This window comes from Antechinus flavipes, chromosome 1 (assembly GCF_016432865.1).
Source record: "Antechinus flavipes isolate AdamAnt ecotype Samford, QLD, Australia chromosome 1, AdamAnt_v2, whole genome shotgun sequence".
NCBI lineage: Eukaryota > Metazoa > Chordata > Mammalia > Dasyuromorphia > Dasyuridae > Antechinus > Antechinus flavipes.
In genome coordinates this window covers 38511682-38538824 of record NC_067398.1, presented here as the reverse complement: position 1 = coordinate 38538824, position 27143 = coordinate 38511682, and the positions used below count along the sequence as shown (strand labels likewise).

Sequence of the window (27143 nt, the reverse complement as noted above, 5' to 3'; positions counted from 1 at the left end):
GACTATGGGAATATTTTGATTCTGAGATATGATTGGACAGATCATTAGTCAATTCAATTAAAAGAGCTGACTAAACACAGACAATATCATTATTTTCCCCAAGGAAAAATTTCTCAGAAATTTGTTTATATTGTCCTTTTTTCCCCTTTGTAACTTAGAAGTAAAAATATTTTAAATTCTAGAGGGAACTTACCTGAATAGTTTGCAAATCTAAATATTAAGTAGTATTTTTTACACTGAGTTTTGTGACTTTTTGTCTATATAAAGATACAAAAATCTGCATTCCAATTTATTGTTATTGGTAGCTAAAAGAACTTTAAAATTACTTCAAAGGCTTCATGCCATCAGAAAACTATATTCATTTAGTAGATGATTAAAAATGGATATAACTGCTACCACCAAGTAGTGATCTGTCATGTAACTTTTACTAAACAATAGCAAACATATCAAAACCTACAGTAAAAGATGTGAGTTTCTTCAAACACATGAGTTTTCCTATTTACTTGACACACTGTTAGATTTATTTAAGTTAATCACCATTACAATTCCAACTTGCTAAACAAAATCTTTATAGATTGGTCACAAGGTGTTAGAGTTCAAATGTTGGAGTTTGTTCTCAGAGGACAGCCGGTTTAGAGGCTTAGAGCCCTTCGGATGTCTCCAAATCCAAAGGTTCTGTCCTTCAGCCTCTGCCTCTGCCTTCTTCTGCCTCCAACAGAGATGGAAGATCTCTCTTATCTCCTTCTGGGGGGCCCAGCCACCAATTTGCCACGGAGAGAGGGCTTCTGGCGTAGCTCCACTGAAGTCCGTCAAAAGTGTTCTCTGCAGCAGAGTCGTTTCTCTCGAGTCTAGCGCGATCAGCCAGCCAAGAGGAAAAAATGTATTCTGGAATGGCTGTCTCGCCTTATATCTGAACCTTCTGAGAGAATGGGATTATGGGTTTTCTCCCATAGTGCTCTCTGGCCCAAAGAGCTTTAAGGTGTGGACTTTGAGTAAAGGTGGGAACACAAGCCTTGTCTTGATTAGTTCTACTTAGTACCTTGTTTCAGGTTCTGGCCAAAACAACTTCTTGTAAGATTAGATCAACTCTAATTACTTAGCAGTTAGTAAGGATTCCAACATCTCCCCCTTTCTTTTGTTTTAAAACATAGGGGGTTTCTGAGGGGGTACACATAAATCCATCAATATGGGCCAGAACTTTGTAACAGATATACATGGTATACATAAATCCATCAATATGGGAGGCATTATACATAATTTACATGAGCACATAGCAATATAACACAGGCTGTAGTAATGTAACAAATAACAAGAATCAATCTGAAAATTTACACATGTCCATAAGTCCTAGAAACAGTCCAATAGGATTCCATTGTCCATTAGTTCATGTGCCAGGAATCTAATAATTCTTATGAGCACAATCAGCAACAGAACCACCCGATATTTCTTGGGTCTTCTCCTTTGTTTCAAGGGTCTGCTCCATCTTTCTGCGATGGACAAGGCGAATGCGGCTCGTAGGCACCCATCTGATTCCTTCTCCACCTGTAGAGATGCAAGCAAATCCTCTCCCCCAAGCAGTTAGTCTATCTGGTCCCTTCCATTCACCACTTTCTGGGTCTCTCCACATCACCTGGCGATTATCTAAAGATAGTGGAGCTGCTCGCACTGGACACTGCTCTTCTGGTGGGTTATAAAACCTGTCTGCTGGAGCCAGTGCATCTTTATCAAAGATTAAAAAATTAATGGTATAGAGAACTAAATTTAGAAGTTCTCTAGGGTTACCCGTGGCTCCTCCTTTCTTTTGTTTTTGGAGGAGTGTCTTAATGTCTCTGTTTCTTCTTTCTACTATTGCTTGACCTTGAGGATTGAAGGGTATGCCAGTAGTGTGTAGAATCTTATATTGTGCACAAAAGTGTTCAAAATGTTTGGAGTTATATGCCGGTCCATTATCTGTTTTTATTTCTTGTGGCACACCCATAATTGCGAATGCTTGAATGAGGAATTCAGTGACCACTCGGGCTGTCTCTTTTGCTGCTGGTATGGCAAAAGTGAATCCTGAAAAGGTGTCTACCACAACGTGGATAAAAGACAGACGACCAAAAGATTTATAATGAGTCACATCCATTTGCCAGATTTCATTGGGTCTCAAACCACGAGGGTTCTTCCCTGGAGGCAGTGTAGGAGCGTGGAAGGGAAGGCAAGCTGTACAGCTTTTCACTATGCTCCTAGCTTCTTCTTTTGTAATCCCAAACTGTAAACGCAAAGCTCGAGCAGCCTGATGGTATTTAGAATGGGATTCCTGGGCCTCCTGAAATAAAGGCGTACTGGCCAACATAGTTAAAAGGCTATCTGCCTTTGAATTTCCATCAAAAATAGGACCTGGAAGTCCACTATGTGAATGGACATAATGCTTTCACAAAAATAGAGCAAGGTCCCAATGAACCTTTTGCAGATTTTGTGGGACGTTTACAAACAGCTGTAATAAGAACCATTGGAGACAATGCAGCAACAGAAATAATGACTAAACATTTGGCTAAGGAAAATGCCAATGAGGTTTGCAAAAGAATTATATGGGGGCTAGACAAAGATGCTCCTTTAGAAGAAATCATAAGACGCTGTGCCACAAATGCTTATTATGCCCAGACTATGATGAACATGGAAAGACAAGGTCCTTCTTGGCAGAGGAATTCTAGAGAAACTCGTCGATGTTTTCAGTGCGGAAAAATTGGACATTTGAGAGCTCATTGTAGATATGGAGATAGAGTGAGAAGACAGGGTGAGAGAAAACCCAAAACCCCATGTCCAAAATGTAACCGAGGCTTTCACTGGGCCTCTAAATGTATATTGACACAGAGGAATGAGAGGCAGGGCCAAGCTCTAAAGTATCAATCAAAGGACAGGTGGGGCATGATAGCAGCTGAGGTTACACCCAGAGAGACTTTAGAAATTCAGAACTCTGATGTCATCAACCAACAGAAAAGCAATCAGGATTACAGTTGGGAAGAATACAGGCCTTTTAAGACAACAAGACAATATCCAATGCAAACAACTCCAATGTAATTACCAGATGATGAGGAGAAATCCCAAATTTGGTAAATAGAAGGGAATTAGATTAACTGCTTGGGGAAGAGGATCTGCTTATATTTCCACAGATGGAGAAAGAATCAGATGGCTGACTATGAAACTGTTAAAAAGACTTTTAAAAGCTTCAGGAATCATTGGATTTCCTAACACAAGATGAAACTGTTTTACTTCTTGAAAAACCAGCAAGAATCATTGGGTTCCCTGAGATGAAAAATTGTTGATGAGACTTTTGCAGTACTTCAGGGCTTACAGGAACTATTGGATTCCTGGCACATGACAATGGAATCCTATTGGACTGTTTCTAGGACTTATGGACATGTGTAAATTTTTAGGTTGATTCATGTTGTTACATTACTACTAGCCTGTGTTATATTGCTATGTGCTTATGTATAATGCCTCCCATATTGATGGATTTATGTATACCATGTATATCTGTTACAAAGTTCTGGCCCATATTGATGGATTTATGTGTACCCCCTCAGAAACCCCCTATGTTTTAAAACAAAAGAAAGGGGGAGATGTTGGAATCCTTACTAACTGCTAACTAATTAGAGTTGATCTAATCTTACAAGAAGATGTTTTGGGCAGAACCTGAAACAAGGTACTAAGTAGAACTACCCATAATCCCTCTCTCTGGAAGGAGCATAAATAGGCCAATGGGCCAGTCAGAGAGGGCTGGAGAGGAAGACGCTACAAGTCGAGATTTCACTGGAATGACATGAAGACTGGAGCTGGCTGGAGGCTGAAGAAAGCAGAGGCAGAGGCTGAAGGACCAGACCTTTGGATTTAAAGACATTTGGAGAGAGCTCTTGGAACCAAGCAGAGAGATAGGCCTCTAAGCTAACTGGGCTAGAAGAAAAAGCTCACCACAACAAGGGAAAAAAAAATCTAGTCTTTTGGGTGAATTCTTATGTCTTGATTGTTTTTTATTTATTTAGTAAGAAACATTTTTATTTCTCATTTAGTAAATGTTTCATAGTTCAGAGGTAAGGGTATAATTTTGATTGATTTTTGTAAAGAGAAAGCATAATAGTCAATAAATAGAACTATAGCTAAAACATGCCTTTGATAATAAATATATATCCCATTTTGAGTATTTTGATGGGAATAGTTTGTCATATAGATTTTGTAGAGAAGAGAGACAGAGAAACAGAAAGAGACAGAAAGACAGAGAGAGACACAGAGAGACACAAAAAGAGATAGAGAAAGAGAGAGACAGAGAGAGAACCACAAAAAGACAGGAGACAGAGAAAGTGGCAGACACACATACATACACACACACACACACACACACACTCACACACACAGAGAGGTGTAGTACTATGTAAATGCAAGCATCTGACATTTATATGTCATATTTAATGTTACTCAAGGACTTCATATATGCTATGATCATAATACTATGATAATAATATCCAATATATACAGTTTGTAAAGCATTTCCCAAATGGTATCACTTTGATTCTCATAGCAGTCATATCAGATACATACATATTAACTCATTTTGCATATTAAAATATTGAGGCCCATAATGTTTATGTGATTTTCCTGGGATTATTTAAGTACCCATGATGGTATTAAAACCCAGATTTTTCAAAATTGAATAAATTATCCACTTTATTGCTTATTTAATCTTCATAATAACCTTTTGAGATAAATTCCTAATTTGTCAGTTTAAAAAGGGAATCTGAGGTCCAGAAAAATTACATGAATTGCCCATGGCTACATTATTTATAATTATTAGAGCCATATTTGAAGCTAGATCTCTTCTAATACTAGCACTTTTTCCATTGAGAAATGTTTTTTCAATTTAATAAATTCCTATCTCTATTAACACATACAGACTGAATTGAAGAACCAAGATAATTTCCTAGGTAATTTAGAGACCTATGCTTTTTTATCTTTAGATATAAGAACTTCATTTAAGTATAAGGGAACCAGACCCATTTTTTTTTTTCAGCTAGGAAATATAACAAAGATGGCTGTATTCTCCTTCCCTGCCAGACTTTTACCTGAAGAAAATCTCTCTTCCTACCCCTTATGAATCAATCTTTCACATTTCATGTAAGCATTATTATATAGTTTGAGAATAATACAATTTTTCAAAATGGTTCACCATAAATACTTGCCACCCACAGAATCATAAAATGAATATCAAAGTAGACAAAAATGAGTAAACTTTAAGTAATTCAAAGGATCTTATCATATGTCCATATCCAAGAGCTGGAAAATGAATTCCAATATCCTTCAAATTTTTAGGTAATTCTTGGTAATTAAAAGAAGTGGATCAACCAATTTAAGACATTTGTTAACATGATCAAGGGTCATGAATAATAATAATAATAATAATAATAATAATAATAATAATAATCCCAGAACATTCTGCCTGAGTGGGTCCTATTCATGAAAGATGGAAAAGCATTTTCTTGTATAATAAGTATTAACACAACAAAAGGTCCCTGGAACAGAAAGAGTTTCTCAGGTATTCTAATATTCTGATGAGTTCTCTGCTATCTTTCAGAAACTGTCAATATAATGATATATTGTATGATTGCTTCTTTCAGAATTTTATTGTATTTGAGAATGAACACTATGCACTGGAAAGGATTTAATTCTAAAAGTCAAATTTCAGATCCATGATATATGACATGGTTTTCCTTGTACAAGTTACTTAAATTTTATGGGACTCAATTTCCTTCATTTGTAAAATGAAGTTCAACAAGATTAATCTTTTTGGTAATCTGATTTCACTAGAGTTTGGAACCATTTTTTATATGAAGATACATCTGGTAGGATTATCAATATTGGAAAGGTGAAAAATGATTAGAACAGCAAGACTTCTCCTATTCATAGACTTGGTTGACTTATTTGTGGCTTCAGTGATATAGGTCTGTCTAATTTCCCCAAGTTTTCCTCTATCATCCTTCTATCAAATGTACTCTTGATGAAGTTATATTCCCGAAGTGGGGTTTTGAGAATTAACCAGGGAGATATACTAGTCAATCTCAAAGAATAGAAACATGAAGCAAAAACAAAATCAGATATTATCTTTATGGATAATTTTAAAAAGACAATGGTTGTCTATAGAGGTGTGTGTGTGTGTGTGTGTGTGTGTGTGTGTGTGTGTGTGTGTGTAAGAAGAGATCAAGTCAGAAGGAGAAAAAGAAACAGAAATAAATACGTGCATTTTCACTTATGAATGTTGAATGTTTAAAAATAGATTAGATTTCCACAAAATGATCTCCTATTGTAGGAGGGTGTTCTTTACTAACCTTAGAAAACTACAAGGCCAGTAATAAATACAATAGATTTGTAATCTTTAAAAGCATTGTGAAAATGAATTTTTTTGGAGTAATGCTTTGCAGCTAATCAGCTAACTTGTTATATTAATTCTTAAGCAAAATAGATTCTCTTCTCTCTAGAGTTATAATCTGTATTTTAAATTATTTGTTCACAGAATCAAGTCCATAATTTCAGAGACCCCTTTGTCTACTTTACAACTGGACAACATACCAAACAAGTTGCTTAGAAAATCTCTAGAAGAACTGAAATGAAGATGGTGCTTTGCAATAAAGAGAGTGTCACTTCTTCTTTCCCAGACAGTTCATCATAACTTGGAACAATCTAAATTACTAAAAAAGTATTGCTTTTTTTGCAATTTGCAGGCACTGCTCTTGAGTCTGTTCTCTTCTGACAATCTGAACAAGAAGAATATCTTCTTCTACATTATAACTACACTTTAAATATTGGAGGGAAGACATTTTTTCCAAAACCCACTATGTGTTCTCTAATATAATAGTAAGAACTAAGGTTCAATTAAAAAGACAAACAAATCAACAATAATTTATAAGTTTATAGTCTGTTAGAATTTGCAAAGTATTTTTTGCCTCTTATTTACAATTTAAGTTTTTCATCTATATCTCAAAAGAATCCTTTGAGATAGTGACAACACTATTATTATCATTTTGATTGATTAGGAAACAGAAGCTCAAAGCAGTTACTTATGTAGGGTTTAATCGCTAAATATCTGTCAGCAGGAAATTTACTTCTAATAACTTTGAGATGTATTGAACTCAAATTTGCAGTTCTAAATATCGTATTTCTTTAGTTTACTAGCCAATGTGCTTAACCATATGGTAACCCTTTACACAGACCAGCACAACTATCATGGCCCTCCCACAAAACTTCTTTTCTCTAGGCTAAATATTTATAATTTATTCAATTTATCTTCAAATAGAAGAAACTTAAAGTCATTTACTTTTCCTGTTTTTTTTTCCAAACACTTCATCTTGTCAATGTGCTTTCTAAAATGGAGCTCTCACAATATTTCAGATATGGTCTAAGCCATGCACAATAGAAGAGAATTATCAGTTTCTTAATCCTATAGTTTATGTGTCTCTTAAACAGCATAAAATTGCTTTAACTTTCTTGGGATACCATAGCACTGTTACCTAAACTGAGCTTGCAGTACACTAAAAATTCCAGACATTATTTCATTTAAACTATTCATCAGGCAAAACTCCCACATCCTGTTTTCATGAATCTTTTTTTAGAAATCATTTAAAATTTTGCATTTATTCCTAATAAATTCCTTCTATTTAGGTATAATCCATTGTTCTAGCTTAACTTCTGTTTAGATATTGTATATGTAATAATCCTGACTTTGTGTCATATGTTAATTTAATTGCAGATCATGTTGTTGGGAACTCTAAATCAGCTTGTAGAGTGAACCAACTTATTCTCCGGAATTGCTAAAAACAGTCCATCCAGTTCCTATTGTCAACCATGACAGGAACTCAAATTTTCCCAGACTCTCCTGCTTAGAATATTTGAGATAATCTTGATGAAAACTCAGTTTTCCCAGATTGTATTTTAGTCTCGACATCTTAATACACATTCTTGTTACTCCTTAGATTTTGTCTCTTCCCTTGAGACCTTAAAAATTGTGATTATAGGGTGCCTCTGTCATGATTGTTTCATGTCATGAATTAAATCTCTATTATGCTATTTTTGTAATTTATTTTACAATTATGCAAATCCATTTCATATTTTTACTCATATTATCCCTTCTGGTACTTTTATTACCACTTCAACTTAATGCATGCCTTTATCAAATCATTATTAAATATATCATATAAGACAGTACAATGTACAGATCTCTGAGGGAACTTAGGCGGAAAATCATCTTCTATATTAACATTGTATCATGAATGTTTATTCCTCAGAAATTATTCACATATATTTAATCATTCAAATTCAATTAGTCCGTTTCAGGTTAAGATTTAATACATGCACATATGTACATGTATATAGATATAGATATATAGCTATGGATACACAAATATATATACATCTCTATGCATATGTGTATGCATATATGTACTATGTATATATATGAATTCATATGTATGTGAGACTTTTAGGAAAAAGAAATAGGAAAACAGTAGACTGTTTTCAAATTCTCATGGAGAATAGAGCTATATTTATTTAGAGACATTTTCAAACTTTGTCATTATGGAAACCAAACTTTTTTTCTTTCTCTACACAGCTCTATCTTCATTTTCTCCTCTGATGAATCCATTTTATCATGGAGTGAGCACCTGTGTGACCATTTAAGGATCACAGCACCAGGTGTTCATGCCCAAGTATGCTTCTTATATATACTATTCTCCTTCCTGATTTGTCAGCATGTCAGTTTTAGAAAGCCCTTGAATTGAAGAAAAAATTCTTAAGAGACTTTGAAAAATATGACAATATGCCTAAAGAATTGCAATAAACTAGCTTTTTGAAAAAAGAGAATCTATAGACATAGGGCTTACTATTAATAGCAGCCCTTCATTTTAATCATCATGCAAAGTGTTTTATTTTTCCCTTTCTGACTATGCTGTTGAAAATGGAAGAAGGGGATAATAGTTGAATAATTTATAATGACCTATTACATTTTATGAAACTATAAGAAATTACCTTGTTAAAAAAATATTTTGAGATAGGAACAAAAAGTACTGGTTACCTTTTGCTTTGTCTGATCATCTCTGGACCTTTTTTCCAAGAAATCATTGCTCTGGGAGAAGCCTTTGGTTTACATCCAATGACAACATCTCCACCAACTTGAACAACAGAGATCTTTTGCATGGGATTTTTGGAGAAATCAGGGGCTGAGGCTAAAAATATATAAAAAAAAAATTAAAAACTAAGAAATAAAGCCTTTTATTCTTCCATTCATTAAATAAATATTTATTGGGTAGTTATAATCTCATATTGCTCAATATCATCTATTTTTTCAATATTTCCTTATCTGTGAACTTGTTATATCTCACAATAATAATTTTTTAAGAGCAGAGATTCTTTAATTTGTGTATTTGTATCTTCTGGACATAGTACCATGTCTGATATATAATATCACTTAATATGTATTTGTGGAAACCAACTGAATTGTTCCATCAAAGGAACTGCACTGGAAATTGTATTTAAGAAGAAATGAATCAATGTATTTCAATGGCAATTCAATTCAATTTGAGATTTATGTGTAAAATGTTTACTATGAATTAGACACTAGATTTAGGGCCAAAGACAAAAAAAAAGCAAAACAGTTTCATCCTTCAAGCGGATAACTAGGAGATTCAGTGGAGGCAGTAAAAGAACACAGGACTTAAGGTGAAAAAGAATTGTGCTTGGATTTTTCTACACATGTAAAACTGTGTCATGCTGGGAAAATTGCTTAACTTCTATGCTACTTTAGCTTCCTTCTCTGCAGAATGAGGGATATAATAGCACCTACCAAACACAGTTGCTTTGAGGGTCAGTTGAATGGATATGTTTAAAAGTATTGCAAATCTTAAAGTATGTATAAATGGTAATTTCATTGCTGTTGTTGTTATTGTTATTACTACTACCTACTTTTGAGTCAAGTTTTGGATTTACTACTCATTTTCTGACTCCAAAGGCCAGTGCTCATTTCACTGTGGAACAAAATTTCATAGAAATGTACACATAAATTATAAATGGCATAGTCAGTTTTCTTCAAAATGTTTACCATCTTGTTTGAAGGGTAAGATATTAAAATATTCGCAAGTGTTTTTAGGGTAAGCCTCTTCTGAGAGGTATACACTGGATTGATTCAGAAACATTTGAGGGACTTCCGGTTAAGATGGCGGAGAGGAGGCTCACAGTTGCATAAGCTCCGCGCTTTCTCTCACTATCCACTTCATTACAAGCCTCTGAATCAATGCTTGACTGAAAAAAACCCACAAATAGTTACCAAGAGAAGCCATCCTTGAGATCCGCCAAGAAAGGTCTGTCTTTACTGGAGGGCTGGGGCGGTTTTAGATCGGGCGCAGGCTGAGGGCAGCGGCAGTGAGAGCACGGGAGCAGACTGGAGAGGGGGTGGGGAGTGATCGTAGCCGTCTCTGCGGGGAGAGCTTCGCTACAGGTTTGGAACCTGCAGCAAGTCAACAGCCCAGCAGAGAAGCTAAAAACACCGGGGCTGAAGAAACACAACCGCAAACAGCTGGAGTCTCTCAGGACCTGGCCGCCCCCCCCTTCCCCCCCCTCAGTGACTCAGCACGCTCTGGGATCTCAGAGCGCAGGCGCAGCACAGTCCTGCTAGTGCCTCACTGCTGCCCCCTGCAGTCTGTAGAGGAAGCTCGATAACACACCCAGCCCCCCCCCCAAAGAAAGACTCCAGTTTTTTCTGTTTTTCTTTGCTAGTTTGTCTCTGATTAATAGACAGAATGAGCAAGAAGCTGAAGAGGACTTTAACCCTAGACAGCTTCTACACAGATAGAGAGCAGACTCTAAATCCTGAGGAGACTAAAAACAGACAGTCCCCAGGTGATTCCCCAAAGGAGGAGAGCGTCTGTTCCTCAGCACAGATGAACCTCATAGAAGTGATTAAAAAGGCTCTCACAAGGGAGCTAGAAGAAAAGTGGGAAAAGAGCCTGGAGAAATCAGTTAAAGAGAGAGTGGATAAAGAAGTAAAATCCTTGAAAAATAGGATTAGTGAACTGGAAACAGAAAACAGCTCTCTAAAAAACAAAATTGGCGAAATGGAAAAAAATTCCACAGAACAAAAGAACTCAATTGGACAATTAGAGAAAGATTTTAAAAAAGTGAGTGAAGAGAATACTTCACTGAAAATCAGAATTGAACAAGTGGAATTGAATGACTCGAGGAGACAAGAAGAATCAGTCAAGCAAATCCAAAAAAATCAAACAATGGAGAAAAATGTGAAATACCTTCTGGGGAAGACAACAGACCTGGAAAACAGATCCAGGAGAGACAATCTGAGAATCATTGGACTCCCAGAAAAACATGATGAAAAAAAGAGCCTGGACATTGTCTTCCAGGAAATTATCAAAGAGAACTGCCCAGAAGTCATAGGAACAGAGGAAAAAATAAACATTGAAAGGATTCATCGATCACCCACTGAAAGGGATCCTAAAATCAAAACACCAAGGAATATAGTGGCCAAATGCCAGAACCCTCAGATGAAAGAAAAAATATTGCAAGCGGCTAGAAAAACCCAATTCAAGTATCAAGGAGCCACGATAAGGATCACCCAGGATCTGGCAGCATCCACATTAAAAGATCGAAGGGCCTGGAATATGATATTCCGAAAGGCTAAGGAACTTGGTATGCAACCAAAAATAACTTACCCAGCGAGAATGAGCACCTTTTTCCAGGGAAGAAGATGGACATTCAACGAAGTAAGCGAATTTCATCTATTTCTGATGAAAAAACCAGAACTTAACAAAAAGTTTGATCTACAAATATAGAACTCAAGAGAAATCTAAAAAGGTAAAGATTAATCTTGGGAACTATATTTTGACTATATAGATGTATAAAGAATACATGTATACCTTGTTCTAGAAATTGATGTGGAAAGGACACTGTACCAGAAAAAGGGTAAAGTGGGGGTAGTACATCACATGAAGAGGCATAGGAAACCTATTATATCTGAGAGAAAGAATGGAGGGGGATGAATATAGTGGGTATCTTACTGCCTTCAGAATTGGCTTTAAGTGAAAAATCTTAAGACATATTCAATCTATGGTGAAACTTCTCCCATCTCATTGAAAAGTGAGAAGGGAAAAGTGGAAAGGGAAGGAATAAGCTAAGCGGAAGGGAATACGGGAACTGGGAGGGAAAGGGGTAAGATAGGGGGAGGAACTCTAAGGCGGGGGGAGGGACACTAAAAGGGAGGGCTGTGAGAAGCAAGGGGTGCTCACAAGCTTAATACTTGGAAGGGGGGGAAAGGGGAAAGAAGGGAGGAAAGCATAAACCGGGGTTAACAAGATGGCAAGTAATACAGAATTGGTCATTCTAACCATAAACGTGAACGGGGTAAACTCCCCCATAAAGAGGAAGCGGTTAGCAGAATGGATTAAAAGCCAGAATCCTACAATATGTTGTTTACAGGAAACACACCTGAAGCGGGGAGATACATGCAGGTTAAAGGTAAAAGGTTGGAGCAAAATTTACTATGCTTCAGGTGAAGTCAAAAAAGCAGGGGTAGCCATCCTGATCTCAGATCAAGCTAAAGCAAAAATTGACCTAATTAAAAGAGATAAGGAAGGACACTACATCTTGCTAAAGGGTAGCATGGATAATGAAGCACTATCTATATTAAACATATATGCACCAAGTGGGGTAGCATCTAAATTCTTAAAAGAGAAACTAAGAGAGCTGCAAGAAGAAATAGACAGTAAAACTATAATAGTGGGAGATCTTAACCTTGCACTCTCAGAATTAGATAAATCAAACCAGAAAATAAATAAGAAAGAAGTCAAAGAGGTAAACAGAATACTAGAAAAGCTAGATATGATAGATCTCTGGAGAAAATGTAATGGAGACAGAAAGGAATACACTTTCTTTTCAGCAGTTCATGGAACCTATACAAAAATTGACCATATATTAGGGCATAAAAACCTCAAACTCAAATGCAGTAAGGCAGAAATAGTAAATGCATCCTTTTCAGACCACGATGCAATGAAAATTACATTCAACAAAAAAGCAGGGGGAAGTAGACCAAAAAATAATTGGAAACTAAATAATCTCATACTAAAGAATGATTGGGTAAAACAGCAAATCATAGACATAATTAATAACTTCACCCAAGAAAACGATAATAATGAGACATCATACCAAAATGTATGGGATGCAGCCAAAGCGGTAATAAGGGGAAATTTCATATCTCTAGAGGCCTATTTGTATAAAATAGAGAAAGAGAAGGTCAATGAATTGGGTTTGCAATTAAAAAGGCTAGAAAAGGAACAAATTAAAAACCCCCAGTCAAACACTAAACTTGAAATTCTAAAAGTAAAAGGTGAGATCAATAAAATTGAAAGTAAAAAAACTATTGAATTGATTAATAAAACTAAGAGTTGGTTCTATGAAAAAACCAACAAAATAGACAAACCCTTAGTAAATCTGATTAAAAAAAGGAAAGAGGAAAATCAAATTGTTAGTCTTAAAAATGAAAAGGGAGAACTCACCACTAACGAAGAGGAAATTAGAGCAATAATTAGGAGTTACTTTGCCCAACTTTATGCCAATAAATTCGACAACTTAAATGAAATAGAAAAATACCTCCAAAAATACAGCTTGCCCAAACTAACAGAGGAAGAAGTAAATATCCTAAACAGTCCCATCTCAGAAAAAGAAATAGAACAAACTATCAATCAACTCCCTAAGAAAAAATCCCCAGGACCAGATGGATTTACATGTGAATTCTACCAAACATTTAAAGAACAATTAACTCCAATGTTATATAAACTATTTGAAAAAATAGGGATTGAAGGAGTCCTACCAAACTCCTTTTATGACACAGATATGGTACTGATACCTAAACCAGGTAGGCTGAAAACAGAGAAAGAAAATTATAGACCAATCTCCCTAATGAATATTGATGCTAAAATCTTAAATAAAATATTAGCAAAAAGATTACAGAAAATTGTCACCAGGATAATACACTATGACCAAGTAGGATTTATACCAGGAATGCAGGGCTGGTTCAATATTAGGAAAACTATTAGCATAATTGACTATATCAATAACCAAACAAACAAAAACCACATGATCATCTCAATAGATGCAGAAAAAGCATTTGATAAAATCCAACATCCATTCCTAATAAAAACACTTGAGAGCATAGGAATAAATGGACTTTTCCTTAAAATAGTCAGGAGCATATATTTAAAACCATCAGTAAGCATCATATGCAATGGGGAAAAACTGGAACCTTTCCCAGTAAGATCTGGAGTGAAGCAAGGTTGCCCACTATCACCATTATTATTTAATATCGTATTAGAAACACTAGCCTCGGCAATAAGAGTCGAGAAAGATATAAAAGGAATTAGAGTAGGCAATGAGGAAACCAAACTATCACTCTTTGCAGATGATATGATGGTATACCTAGAGAACCCCAGAGATTCTACCAAAAAGCTATTGGAAATAATTCATAATTTTAGCAAAGTAGCTGGCTACAAAATAAATCCCCATAAATCCTCAGCATTTTTATACATCACCAACAAAACCCAACAGCAAGAGATACAAAGAGAAATTCCATTCAGAATAACTGTTGATACCATAAAATATTTGGGAATCTATCTACCAAAGGAAAGTCAGGAATTATATGAGCAAAATTATAAAAAAGTCTCCACACAAATAAAGTCAGACTTAAATAATTGGAAAAATATTAAGTGCTCTTGGATTGGCCGAGCGAACATAATAAAGATGACAATACTCCCTAAACTAATCTATTTATTTAGTGCTATACCAATCAGACTTCCAAGAAAATATTTTATTGATCTAGAAAAAATAACAACAAAATTCATATGGAACAATAAAAAGTCGAGAATCTCAAGGGAACTAATGAAAAAAAAATCAAATGAAGGTGGCCTAGCTGTACCTGATCTAAAATTATATTATAAAGCAGCAGTCACCAAAACCATTTGGTATTGGCTAAGAAATAGATTAGTGGATCAGTGGAAAAGGCTAGGCTCACAAGACAGAATAGTCAATTATAGCAATCTAGTGTTTGACAAACCCAAAGCCCCTAACTTCTGGGAAAAGAATTCATTATTTGATAAAAACTGCTGGGATAATTGGAAATTAGTATGGCAGAAATTAGGCATGGACCCACACTTAACACCATATACCAAGATAAGATCAAAATGGGTCTATGACCTAGGCATAAAGAACGAGATTATAAATAAATTAGAGGAACATAGAATAGTTTATCTCTCAGACTTGTGGAGGAGAAAGAAATTTGTGACCAAAGATGAACTAGAGACCATTACTGATCACAGAATAGAAAATTTCGATTACATCAAATTAAAAAGCCTTTGTACAAATAAAACTAATGCAAACAAGATTAGAAGGGAAGCAACAAACTGGGAAAACATTTTCACAGTTAAAGGTTCTGATAAAGGCCTCATTTCCAAAATATATAGAGAACTGACTCAAATTTATAAGAAATCAAGCCATTCTCCAATTGATAAATGGTCAAAGGATATGAACAGACAATTTTCAGAGGATGAGATTGAAACTATTACCACTCATATGAAAGAGTGTTCCAAATCATTATTGATCAGAGAAATGCAAATTAAGACAACTCTGAGATATCACTACACACCTGTCAGATTGGCTAAGATGACAGGAAAAAATAATGATGAATGTTGGAGGGGATGCGGGAAAACTGGGACACTAATGCATTGTTGGTGGAGTTGTGAACGAATCCAACCATTCTGGAGAGCAATCTGGAATTATGCCCAAAAAATTATCAAAATGTGCATATCCTTTGATCCAGCAGTGTTTCTATTAGGCTTATATCCCAAAGAAATACTAAAGAAGGGAAAGGGACCTGTATGTGCCAAAATGTTTGTAGCAGCCCTGTTTGTAGTGGCTAGAAACTGGAAAATGAATGGATGCCCATCAATTGGAGAATGGCTGGGTAAATTGTGGTATATGAATGTTATGGAATATTATTGTTCTGTAAGAAATGACCAGCAGGATGAATACAGAGAGGCTTGGAGAGACCTACATGAACTGATGCTAAGTGAAATGAGCAGAACCAGGAGATCATTATACACTTCGACAACGATATTGTATGAGGACATATTTTGATGGAAGTGGATTTCTTTGACAAAGAGACCTGAGTTTCAATTGATAAATGATGGACAAAAGCAGCTACACCCAAAGAAAGAACACTGGGAAACGAATGTGAACTATCTGCATTTTTGTTTTTCTTCCCGGATTATTTATACCTTCTGAATCCAATTCTCCCTACGCAACAAGAGAACTGTTCGGTTCTGCAAACATATATTGTATCTAGGATATACTGCAACATATCCAACATATAAAGGACTGCTTGCCATCTAGGGGAGGGGGTGGAGGGAGGGAGGGGAAAAAAAATCGGAACAGAAATGAGTGTCAATATAATGTAATTATTAAATAAAAAATTTAAAAAAAAAAAAAAAAAGAAACATTTGAGTTCAGTTTTGTCATCTGTAAAATGAGCTGGAGAAGGAGATAGCAAACCATTCCAGTATTTTTGCCAAGAAAACACCAAATGGGGGAACAAAATCAAACATGACTGGACAACAATTTGGTTGATTAAAAAATAAAATAAGATAATATTTGGGAAGTGCTATGGAAATCTCACAGGATTATGTAAATACTAGTTATTGTTACTATATAATCTGTCTATGATCATATCATCTTCTCAGATATGTTTAGGATTCATGAGTGGTGAAAATAGCCTGAAGCATAAAAGGAATTCAAAAATGTAATTGAGGATTCATTTTTTTTCCCAAGAATACACTATGTATTTAGGGTTTAGGGTTAGAGTCAGGAGTGGGGAGTTCATGAGCATGTGTGCATGCATACATACATTTTTATGCTTACAAATCCTCAGTTTACTTCCATTCCAAGGACTCTTTTTTGGCCATAGTAAATAATATGTACCAATTAATAATTACATCTTTGCATATATAGAGCAAGTATCAACATGCTGAAACAAGCTGTATCAAAATTCAATCTATAACACTGGAGGATGCTAGATTGAGAGAATTAGACATCAGTTCCCCCAAGACTAGTAACACATGGGAAGCATTTACCTTCAAAGGAAGCATTTCCATATCATTAAGGAATAAAGCAAGAGAATGAAATGATTAAATGCTATTTCTTTCTTCATGGTCTACCTTTTTATTAATTGTACACTCCCATAAATTTGTTAACCTATTATCATTTGAGCTATGTTTATTAAATAACTACTATGTATCAGACACCTTGCTAGACATGGGATATATAAATGCAAAACAACACAATCCCTGCTCTTAAAGTGATCATATTCTCAGAACAGAGCGTATTCTGTACTATACCTATGTGAAAAATGCCTCATTTTTTCAGGTAGGAACTGATTCAAAACTTAAATAATTATAGCTATAAGATACCCTCATGTATATTTGTACTCTTTGGGGAAAAAAAATAAACACCGTCTCAGTTTCATGATGGAACTATTAAGTGAGTTAAATGATTTACTTTCCAGTGCTAAGTATTCCAATCTACTTCTGAGAAAATCATTTTTTAGAAAGAACAGAACCCCCCATTCACTGCATATCAATCAGTAGGAATCTAAAATATAATGACAATAACAACAGTAATAATAGATTACATTAATATAATGTCTATTATGTACCAAGCACTGTTTTAAGTATTTTATAAATATTATTTCATTAGGTCCTCACAACAATACTGAGAGAGGCAAATGTTAACATTATACCCATTGTATGGATGAGAAAATTGAGACAAACAAAAATTAACTGACTTGCACAGGGTCACATAGGTAAGACGTTTCTTCAGCAAAATTTGAATTCAGGTCTTCCTGACTTCAGACAGTGATCTAGTTCAATATAATCATGAAAGGGATCTATATATTGATATTCTTTTTTTATTTTTTAATCTCTCTCATTGATCAGTCCTTGTTTTCTTCCTTTGCCTCAACTACTTTGTCTTCAACATTTCTTTCATTCAAAAAAGTCTTTGATTAAAAAACAAAATATCCAGACTACTTCATGAGATTTTGTTGAGAACACACAATGCCAGTGAGAAAGTTTTCATTGTGATCCGTTATGATTTTAAAGTTGCAAGAAGCCAAGATAGTAATGTAAAGGCAGTGATTCACCTCAGTTCCTTCAAATTCCTCTCTAAATGTTAAATATAACTTTGAAGTGGCATCTTGTTCTTCATTTCCCCCACAACTTCCTATTGTTATTGTTTAATGTTTTAAGTTGAACTTTAAAATTTAAACTTCAATTTGTCTTTCCAGTATTACAACAATTCTTAAATTATCTCTTTTTGATGTTTTCCAGGTAAGTTTTTTTTTTCTCATGATTTATTTCCCATTTTCTTCTTTTAATCTAAAAGTTAAATTATATCTCAAATAAAATTCTGTAGTAGCAAGACCAACAAAAATTTGGGGATGGAGCAATTTTTGACACTGAGACACCTTAGGAGGTTAAAAGAAAAGGTCAGTTTCCTTGGGGTGGTGGTCCAACTCAGTGTAGTGCATGCTTCACCCAGATAAGTCAGCAATTAAGTCCTTAAGTAAGGGCTTAAGCAGTGGCCAAGTTAAGCAGTTGGCAACTTAAGTAAGCAGTTGCTTAAGTAAAAACAGTTTTAGGAGCTTTCATCCAACAGAGGGTAATGAGGTCAACTAATCAGAAAAGGATCCTTTTGCTAGCATTTGGGACAGGGCAATATTGCACTGAATATACACAGATCCCAGAGAAAGAGAAGCACTAACCCACTAGCACTTGTGGCAGCAGGGAGCAGGGAACCTGTTCATGTTTACATAGCAGAGAAGAGTGATTGTAGTATTTACAGGGAATCCACAACCCTAGTTTCAGAATCAACAAGGAAAGGAGTACTTATGCTTTCAACCACAGTTGAACAGGTGACCAAGTTGCAATTCCAGAGTCATGAGAAGGGGAAAATACTTTTAAGGAAGATAAGTAGGTGCCCTATTCACAGTTTTAGGATGCACAAGAGTGCTTTTGGTAACTTACAGACCACAATATAGGCCATGAGAGCAGTGAACGGCATCACTTTAGTTCATACCACAAAAATTGAAAGAAACTCAGAACTTTAAAAAAAAATCAATGCTAAAACCCTGCATTTTGGGACAGCATCCCTTCTTGAAGGAACCAGAACCCAATTTTAACTTATAGCTAAAAGTCAATAAATAGGTTGGAAAAAATGAACAAAAAATCCTAGACTCAGAATATTTGGGACGATTAGGTGGTGTGGTCTTGGAGTCAGGAAGACCTGAATTTAAATTCAGTCTTAGACACTTATTAGAACTCTAGCCATGGTCATGTTACTTAACCATGTTTTGTTTTGTTTTTCATTTCTCATCTGCAAAATGAACTATAGAAGGAAATGTCTCTTCAGGATCTTTGCCAAGAAAACCAAAAACAGATACACAAAAAATTCAAAACAATTGGAAAAAATCCAACAACAACAACAGTAACAAAGAAAAAAAAAAAAGATGCAAACTCAGAAGTCAGAAAAGGTCCATGTAAAACTTAAAAATATAAATTGATCACAGACCCAAAAGATTTTTGGATGAGATGAAATTAATGGTAATAACATTAATAATAATAGTAGAGAAAATTGTTAAAAAAAAAAAGATGAGAGTGATTCAAGAAAATTAGGAAAAGTTAGTCAGCACAAAAGTCAAGGAGGCACAAAAATACCAAGGAAAATAAAGAAAAATCTTAAAAAGAAGAACTGGCCAAATGAAAAGAAAAGTACAGAAGCTTACTAAAGAAAATAATTTTATAAAGAAATTAGAATTGGGCAAATGGATGCTAATGGCTTCATGGATCATAAAAAAAACTAATAAAATCAAAATAATGGGGAAAATGAAAATGGGAAACATATCATTAGAAAAAAAAAACTTACCTGGAAAACAGTTAAAAAATAAATAATTTAAGAATTATTGTACTACCTGAAAGCCATGATGAAGAAAAGAGTCTAGACATCATAGTTCAAGAAATGATCAAGAAAAATTATTTTTGGTATCCTAGAACAAAACAGTGGAAATGAAATGGAAAGACTTCATCAATTATCTTCTTAAAATACCAAAATGAAAACTCAAAAGAATTTTTAGCCAAATTTTAGAACTTCTAGTAAAGGGGAAATCATTGCATTGAGTTGGGGGGTGAATTTAAAAAAAATCATGTAACCACAATAAGGATAACAAAAGATTTAACACCTTCTAAATTAAAAAAGATTGGAAGGCTTTATAATGTGAAATTCCAGAAGGCAGAGGAGCTAGGATTGCAATCAAGAATAAACTACCCAGCAAAACAGTATAATTGTTGAATGGAAAATGATATTTAGTGAAATAGGAGATTTTTATGCATTGCAGATGAAAAGACCAGGCCTTAATTGAAAATTTGATTTGAAACTCAAGATTCAAGAGAAGTACCAAAAGATAAATGGAAGAGAAATCATAAGTAAATCATTAATGTTAAATAGTTTACCTTTCCATATGTAAAAAAGAGACATGTAAAGTCTAAGAATTTTATCATTTTAGGGTGATTAGAAAGATTCTATATAGAAAGAGTGAAGAGAAATATGTTGATTGTGATTATTTCAAATATAAAATTAAGGGCAAGAAAAGAGAGGAAGAATGAAATAAAATCGGATGAAGTATTTGACATAAAAACTGTGAAAAAAAAAGCTTTTATAGTGGAGGGGAAGATGGAAGGTGGTGAGCAACACTTAAACCTTACTCTCAATAGAATTAGTAAAAAGAGGGAATAACACACATTCAACTAAGAAAGCAATCTTGTTTTATAGAGAAGTAGGAGGAGAAGATATGAAGGAAATAGATTGATGGAGTCAGTAAATATTTGGAAGCAAAATAGAGTTTTGAGGAGGAACATACTAATAGTAATACATAGACTAATACATAGTCAGTTTTGATGTAAAACAAAGGATATTTAAGTTAAGGAGAGGAATAGAATTTTAGAAAAAGATGTGCTAGACCTTTAAAAGAAAAGTGAGTGGGGGCAGCTAGTTGGCACAGTGGACAGACCACCAGCCCTGCAGTCAGGAGACCTGAGTTCAAATCTGGCCTCAGCCATTAATACTTCCTTGCTGTGTGACCCTGGGCAAGTCACTTAACCCCAATTGCCTCAGCAAAAAAAAAAAAAAAAAAAAAAAAAAAAAAAGAACGAAAGAAAGAAAGAAAAAAAGAAAAGAAAAAAAAAGAAAAGAAAACTGAGTGTGAATAGAAATATGCATTTTCTTCAAGGATAAAGGACTACATCAAAACTGACTATGTATTAGTACATAAAAATCACACCCAAATATAGAAAAGCAGAAATGTCAACTGTATCTTTTCCAGAACATAATACAATATGGAAAATCAATTAAAATAATTAGAAATGAAACAATCTATGAAGAAATCAAAGTTACACATAGCTATGTAAAAAAAATGTAGTAAATTAGTATAATTAAAGAAATGAAAATTAAAATAACTTTGAGGTAGCATTTTGCACCTATCAGATTGATTCAAATGATAGAAGAGGAAAATGACAAAAGTTGAAGAGAATATTGAAAAATTGCAACACTAGTACAAGAACTGTATCAGCAAATCTGGGTACTGAATTATGCACAAAGAAATACTAAACCATGTATTCCATTTGATCCAAAAATACTACTATTTGGTCTATTTCCCAAGATGATTAGGGGAAAAAAGTAAAAAACAAAAACAAAACAAAACAAAACAAAAAAAAAAAACTATATGTTCTAAAATTTTATAGCAGCTCTATTTGTGTTTGCAAAGAACTGGAAACTGTGGGGATGCCTATCAATTTGGGAATGATTAAAATAGTTGTGTTATTTGATTCTGGGTGAACACTACTGTGCTGCAAGAAATGATGAGCAGATTATATTAGAAAACTTGGAAACATATAAAATAATTAAAAGTGAAATGAGTAAAACAAAACAAACAAACAAAAAAGAACATTGTATACAGTAACAGAAAGAATTGTTGAAATGAATAATTGTGAATGACCAAGTTATTCTGAGTATTATAAATATTAAAATCCACTAAACAGGACTTATAAAGGGAGATTCACCTCTAGAGAATTTATTATATAGAAATATATATATATATACACACACACACACACTAAATCATTAACTTCTGCATATAATATCATGTATAAGTGTGTGTGTGTGTGTGTGTGTGTGTGTGTGGTGTATTTGTTTACAAAATGGTGGCCTTTTCTACAGCAGGTTGGGGGTGTAAAAGGAAGACATTTAAAAACTAAAAATGGAACAAAAAACAAATTAAATTTTAGAAAGAAACTAAATGATCTAATTCTAAGGAATTAGTGTGTCAAAGAACAAAACATAGAAACAATAAATAATAACATTAAAAAGAATGACAACAATGAGACATCATACCAACATTTGTGAGATGCAGCCAAATCAATATTTATAGGAAGACTTATGTCTCTAAATACTTATATCAGTAAAATACAGAACAGAGTAATAAATTGGACATACAATTTAAAAAAATAACAAAATTTAATTATTAAATTTTAAATTCTGAAAATCAAAGAAAAGGTTAACAAAATTGAAATTAAGAAATCTCTTGTGTCACCATTTTCTAGCACATTGATAACTTCATCTCTTGTAAAAATCCCTATATACATTAATTTCATTAATAGAAATTAATTTCAATATGATGCATTATTTCATGAGACAATAATCTACATTTCAGAGTAAAATTGATTTCAGATTATATGTAATCATAACTATATGCAAATGCCATCTTGAATCCATTATTTCTACATCAATGACTTACCTCTAACTCTCAATTCAGCATTAGCATAAATTGTCTGATACTTGTTTTCTGCAACACATTGGTAAAAACCTGAATCTGACACATTCAGCATAGTTATCATGAGTGACCCATTTTCTATTTGGATTCTTTCCTAATAAAAGAATAAGGATTCAAAGATATTATTATGTTGATATCCTATTTTTAAAAAAGGATCATAACTATAGATCTATGTAATGAAGCAAAAGCTGGTTTAACTGGAATTCTTTTCAAGAAAGTCTCTCAACTCATCTTTCAGAATATTTAAAGGAAAGTTGTAATTGCTTAAGGGCACAATCATAGCTTTTAAGCTTGAAGGAAACAGTTTTATCTAGTTAACATCAATTTCATGAAGGTGCAAAAAAAAAAAAAATCCAGGTATACTGAGGTAGGAAATACCAGAGGTAGGATTTATACCCAACTAATCTCACTTTAATTACTTGGTTCACTCCATTCTATTGGGCATTAAGATAACCCAGAATCATTGTATTCAAGTTCATTGAAAATTTATAATCAGTATCAATTTAAAGTATATGATAATTCTAGCTTAATCAGAATACTGAAATAGGCAAGTTAGTCCCTTCTCTGACTATGCCAGGAATGCTAAACATGAATTTTAAGTTTAGGACAACAATAAAGTGCCCTGTAATTAACCCTCAAGGTGACTTGAATTTGATGATCTCCTTTGGAGGCAAAAAATAATTGTACTGTACACTTTCTTCCTACAACCTACAGTAAATAGTCCTTAAATGTTGAGCATTCCTTCTCTGTGTTAAAATAAAATACTCTCTTTCAGTCTCAAGTACATCTCATAATATTTTAATCGTGCAAATATAACTTAAAACTAAATATTTCAAGCTACTCATTGCCATTCCTCAGAGATAATAAAAGTCATCTGCAGGAAAACAGAAAGAACATCATGTGAAAATGGATTCATAGGAGAAATTCCTCTAAAACAGAAATGGACAATATCTCTAAATGCAGATCTGAAACAACAGATGGATTTTTTTTGCAGTTCTTACAGAGAAAGCACATGCAGAATTAAGAGGAAAATTGAAGCAATTATTTGGTTAATTTAAAAGAAACAAGTGTGACTGTAGTGTGAGAAATAGAGAGAAGAATGATATTAGAGTAAAAGTACTTGTGTGACCTTGGATAAGGGAATTCCTCTCCCTGTATCTCTGATTTGTCCTCTAAAAAATTAGGAGATTGACTGAATGACTTCTAAAGTTTCTCCCAGATCTAAAACTTAGTTTCTATGAATTCTGGGGGAAAGCACCTTTTCCATTTATATATATTGAAATTAAAATTGAAGGAAATTATTGTCTTTTTATTTTAATCTTTAGAATATTTGTCTCAATACTCCATTTTCCTTTTGATCTGTTACAACAGGAATAATTTATAAACCTATTGAATTAAAAAGCAATCAGACTAAAAGTAGTTGAAACAATGGAATTAACAACAATGTATTAGTACACACATGTGCATGCACACACACATAGACACACATTTACTTACCTGTGGAACAATAGGTTCACCATTTTTTAACCATGCATAAGAAGGAATTGGTTTTCCACTGGCTCTGCACTCCCAAAATAAAGGATCATATATGGATAGATCTGTAGTTTGGATTTTTTTCTCCCATTCTGGAGGTGCTATTCAAGAAAGAACATTTTTAAAAAATATTTTGTGGTTAGGTACCCAAGTCATTCCATGAAAATAAAATAACTGAAGGAATTTCATTTTATAAAACAAAAGGACATCAGGAAATAAAACTTGGAAGTGTGTGACATGAAATTTGCCTAATGCTAGAGTTTTGGTTGCATTTGTTAATATTTGTTTGGCTTAAAATAAATATTTCTATGTAGGCAATAGCAAGCTTTTTGGTGAGGAGGTCATGTAGGAAATGATTACTGATGAGAGAATAGGAGAACTATTGTGGGTAGAGATATCTTGAAATGGTGCTTCAGGAGATCTAATTAATAGGAAATTGAAATTCTGGGGGCAGGGAATTAGGTCTGAGGTGTTCTTAACAATTGTGTGTGTGTGTGTGTGTATTTCTATAAATGTTCACCTGTCAGATGCTTTAGACAATCCTGCAAAGCCTCTGGCCTCCTTTTTCAAATAATGACTTTAAATGCAAAATAACACAATATATAGAATTAAAAAGGATACCAATTATATTGAAATATAGCTATGAATTTTAAGATAAAATGAAATGGTTTCTGAACCTTGGGCTAAGAATTACTATTCTAAGGAATGGTCACTTGTGATGACCGCATATTTAAAATCAGCTGGAGTCAGGAATTCAGGTTAAGAGAAAAATCTTCAATCATTATTCTTTTTGAGGTGAAGGGGGATTGCAGGTGAAGGGGGATCAGAGATGAAGGGGAAGGTCATGATAGCAATATGAGCAGCTGTGTCAAGAAACCAACCAGCAGTCTCTCTTTCCACTTCCCTTTCCACTCCCCTACCTCTACCCACCAAAATCGTCATTTCCTATACAACATACCAGGACTTGCACAAAGAGTGGGCAGGGGCCATTCTTTCTCCAAGTATATATATTAATAGAATATGGTCCAATTCCTATTTAGCCTCACATGCTTGGGATCTCAGTGCATCAACTCGAGCCTCAGCCCATTACATCTCCCGCTTTCTTTTGTTTTAGAACACAGGTGGTCATGCCATCCCTGATTCTTCAGGGAGTTCAGAGCCCCCAAAAGGAGGTGATCACACCCCCCCTGACTTCTCAGGAAGGGAGGTGAAAGCACTAAAAAGGAGATAATCATGCCCTCCCTGACATCTCAGGAAGGGCAATGAAAAGCACCAAAGGGAAGTGGGGGTTGCTAGCAGGTTTCTGGGCTGAAGAGTCTTATTATGCACAAACCCATCAGCATTGGAGGTATTACACAAGCACGTAGCAATAACGCAGAGGCTATTAGTGATGACTTTCCTCACAGTCAGTGCAGGCTTGATATGGTGTAACAAACATGGATTATAAACCCAAGTAACGGTATAACAAACAATATAAATAAACATGGTGTTGTAAAAGATTGCCAGAAGTCCTAGAAGGAGAGTATGTAAACAGCAGTCACACATACACCTTCTTCAGCAGCCAAGAGATAGTCCAAAACCAATCTATTGTCCATTGCTTCACATGTCAGGGAATCCAAGGATCCCCCCAAGTTTTTGAAGTCCTGCAAAAGTCTTTTTATGTGTTAGGGAATCCAATGATTCCAGCAGATTTTGAAGTCCTGTAAAGAGTCTTATCATTTCTCAGAAAATCCAGTGATTCCTGAGGGCTTTCAAGTCTTATGTCTCAAAGAATCCAATGATTCCTGAGGGTTTTCAAGTCCTACAAAAATCTCATGTCTCAATGAATACAATGATTTCTGAGGGTTTTGAAGTCCAACAATTTTCTATGTCCATGAGTCAAATGCCATAACTGCCACACTCTTTCAATGGTGAGCACAATCAGCAACAGAACCACCTGATATTCAAAGTCAGCAAAGGGTTCATTTGGCCCTTATGTTATTTTTGTGAAGGCCTCACACGTCTTTATTGTGGAGGGAAGCCCACGCTTTGATAGCATTAGCAGCAATTTTCTCATATGCTGCTATAGAATAATTAATCTGTATTGTGATGTCTACATAGGAACCTACACCTGTTAGTAGGTCATAGGTGATTATTGCAGCATAAACTCCACTTTGACTATTTTGTTGGGCTTGTAATCCTATAGAGTTCACTATATTCAGAAAGCCACAAATAGTTTTGTCCAGGTTCTAGGCATACCCTTCCTATAGATTTCCAGTCATTAGGGATCAAGATTTCAAAAGCCAAATTCTGTAGTAACATCTTAACATAAGCTGATGTAGCCCCATAAAGAGTGCAAGCCTTTTTCAGGTCTTTGAGGATTTTTATATCAAAAGGAGCATATTTCTTGACCTGAAGAAATAAATTGTTGAATTACAGGAAAAATGTGATGTTGAAATTCCAATATATCTCTCCCTTCCGCCTTGGCCTTAATTAGTCCCTTTTGCAATCTAGTCATAGGAGTGGCTGGATGCTGGGGGGGGGGAGGTGCTGCTGGTGCTGTCACTCCCCCCCCCCCCGCCCCCGCCACACACACCCCACTACCCCTGCTCCCTCCATCCTG

The 27143-nt window shown here is 34.7% G+C and overlaps 1 protein-coding gene across 1 annotated transcript in view; it reads right to left on the bottom strand.

Moving 5' to 3' along the window:
- LOC127551343 (contactin-6-like) overlaps nt 1-23095 on the bottom strand; it is a 201439-nt gene extending 178344 nt beyond the window's left edge. The window contains exons 1-2 of the mRNA XM_051981019.1: nt 22973-23095; nt 9095-9245 (exon numbers count right to left, since the gene is read on the bottom strand). Of these exons, the coding sequence (XP_051836979.1) occupies nt 9095-9245; nt 22973-23072 (251 nt within the window). The 5' untranslated portion in view covers nt 23073-23095. The remainder of the gene's footprint in view (nt 1-9094; nt 9246-22972) is intronic.
- Nucleotides 23096-27143: the final 4048 nt, after the last annotated feature.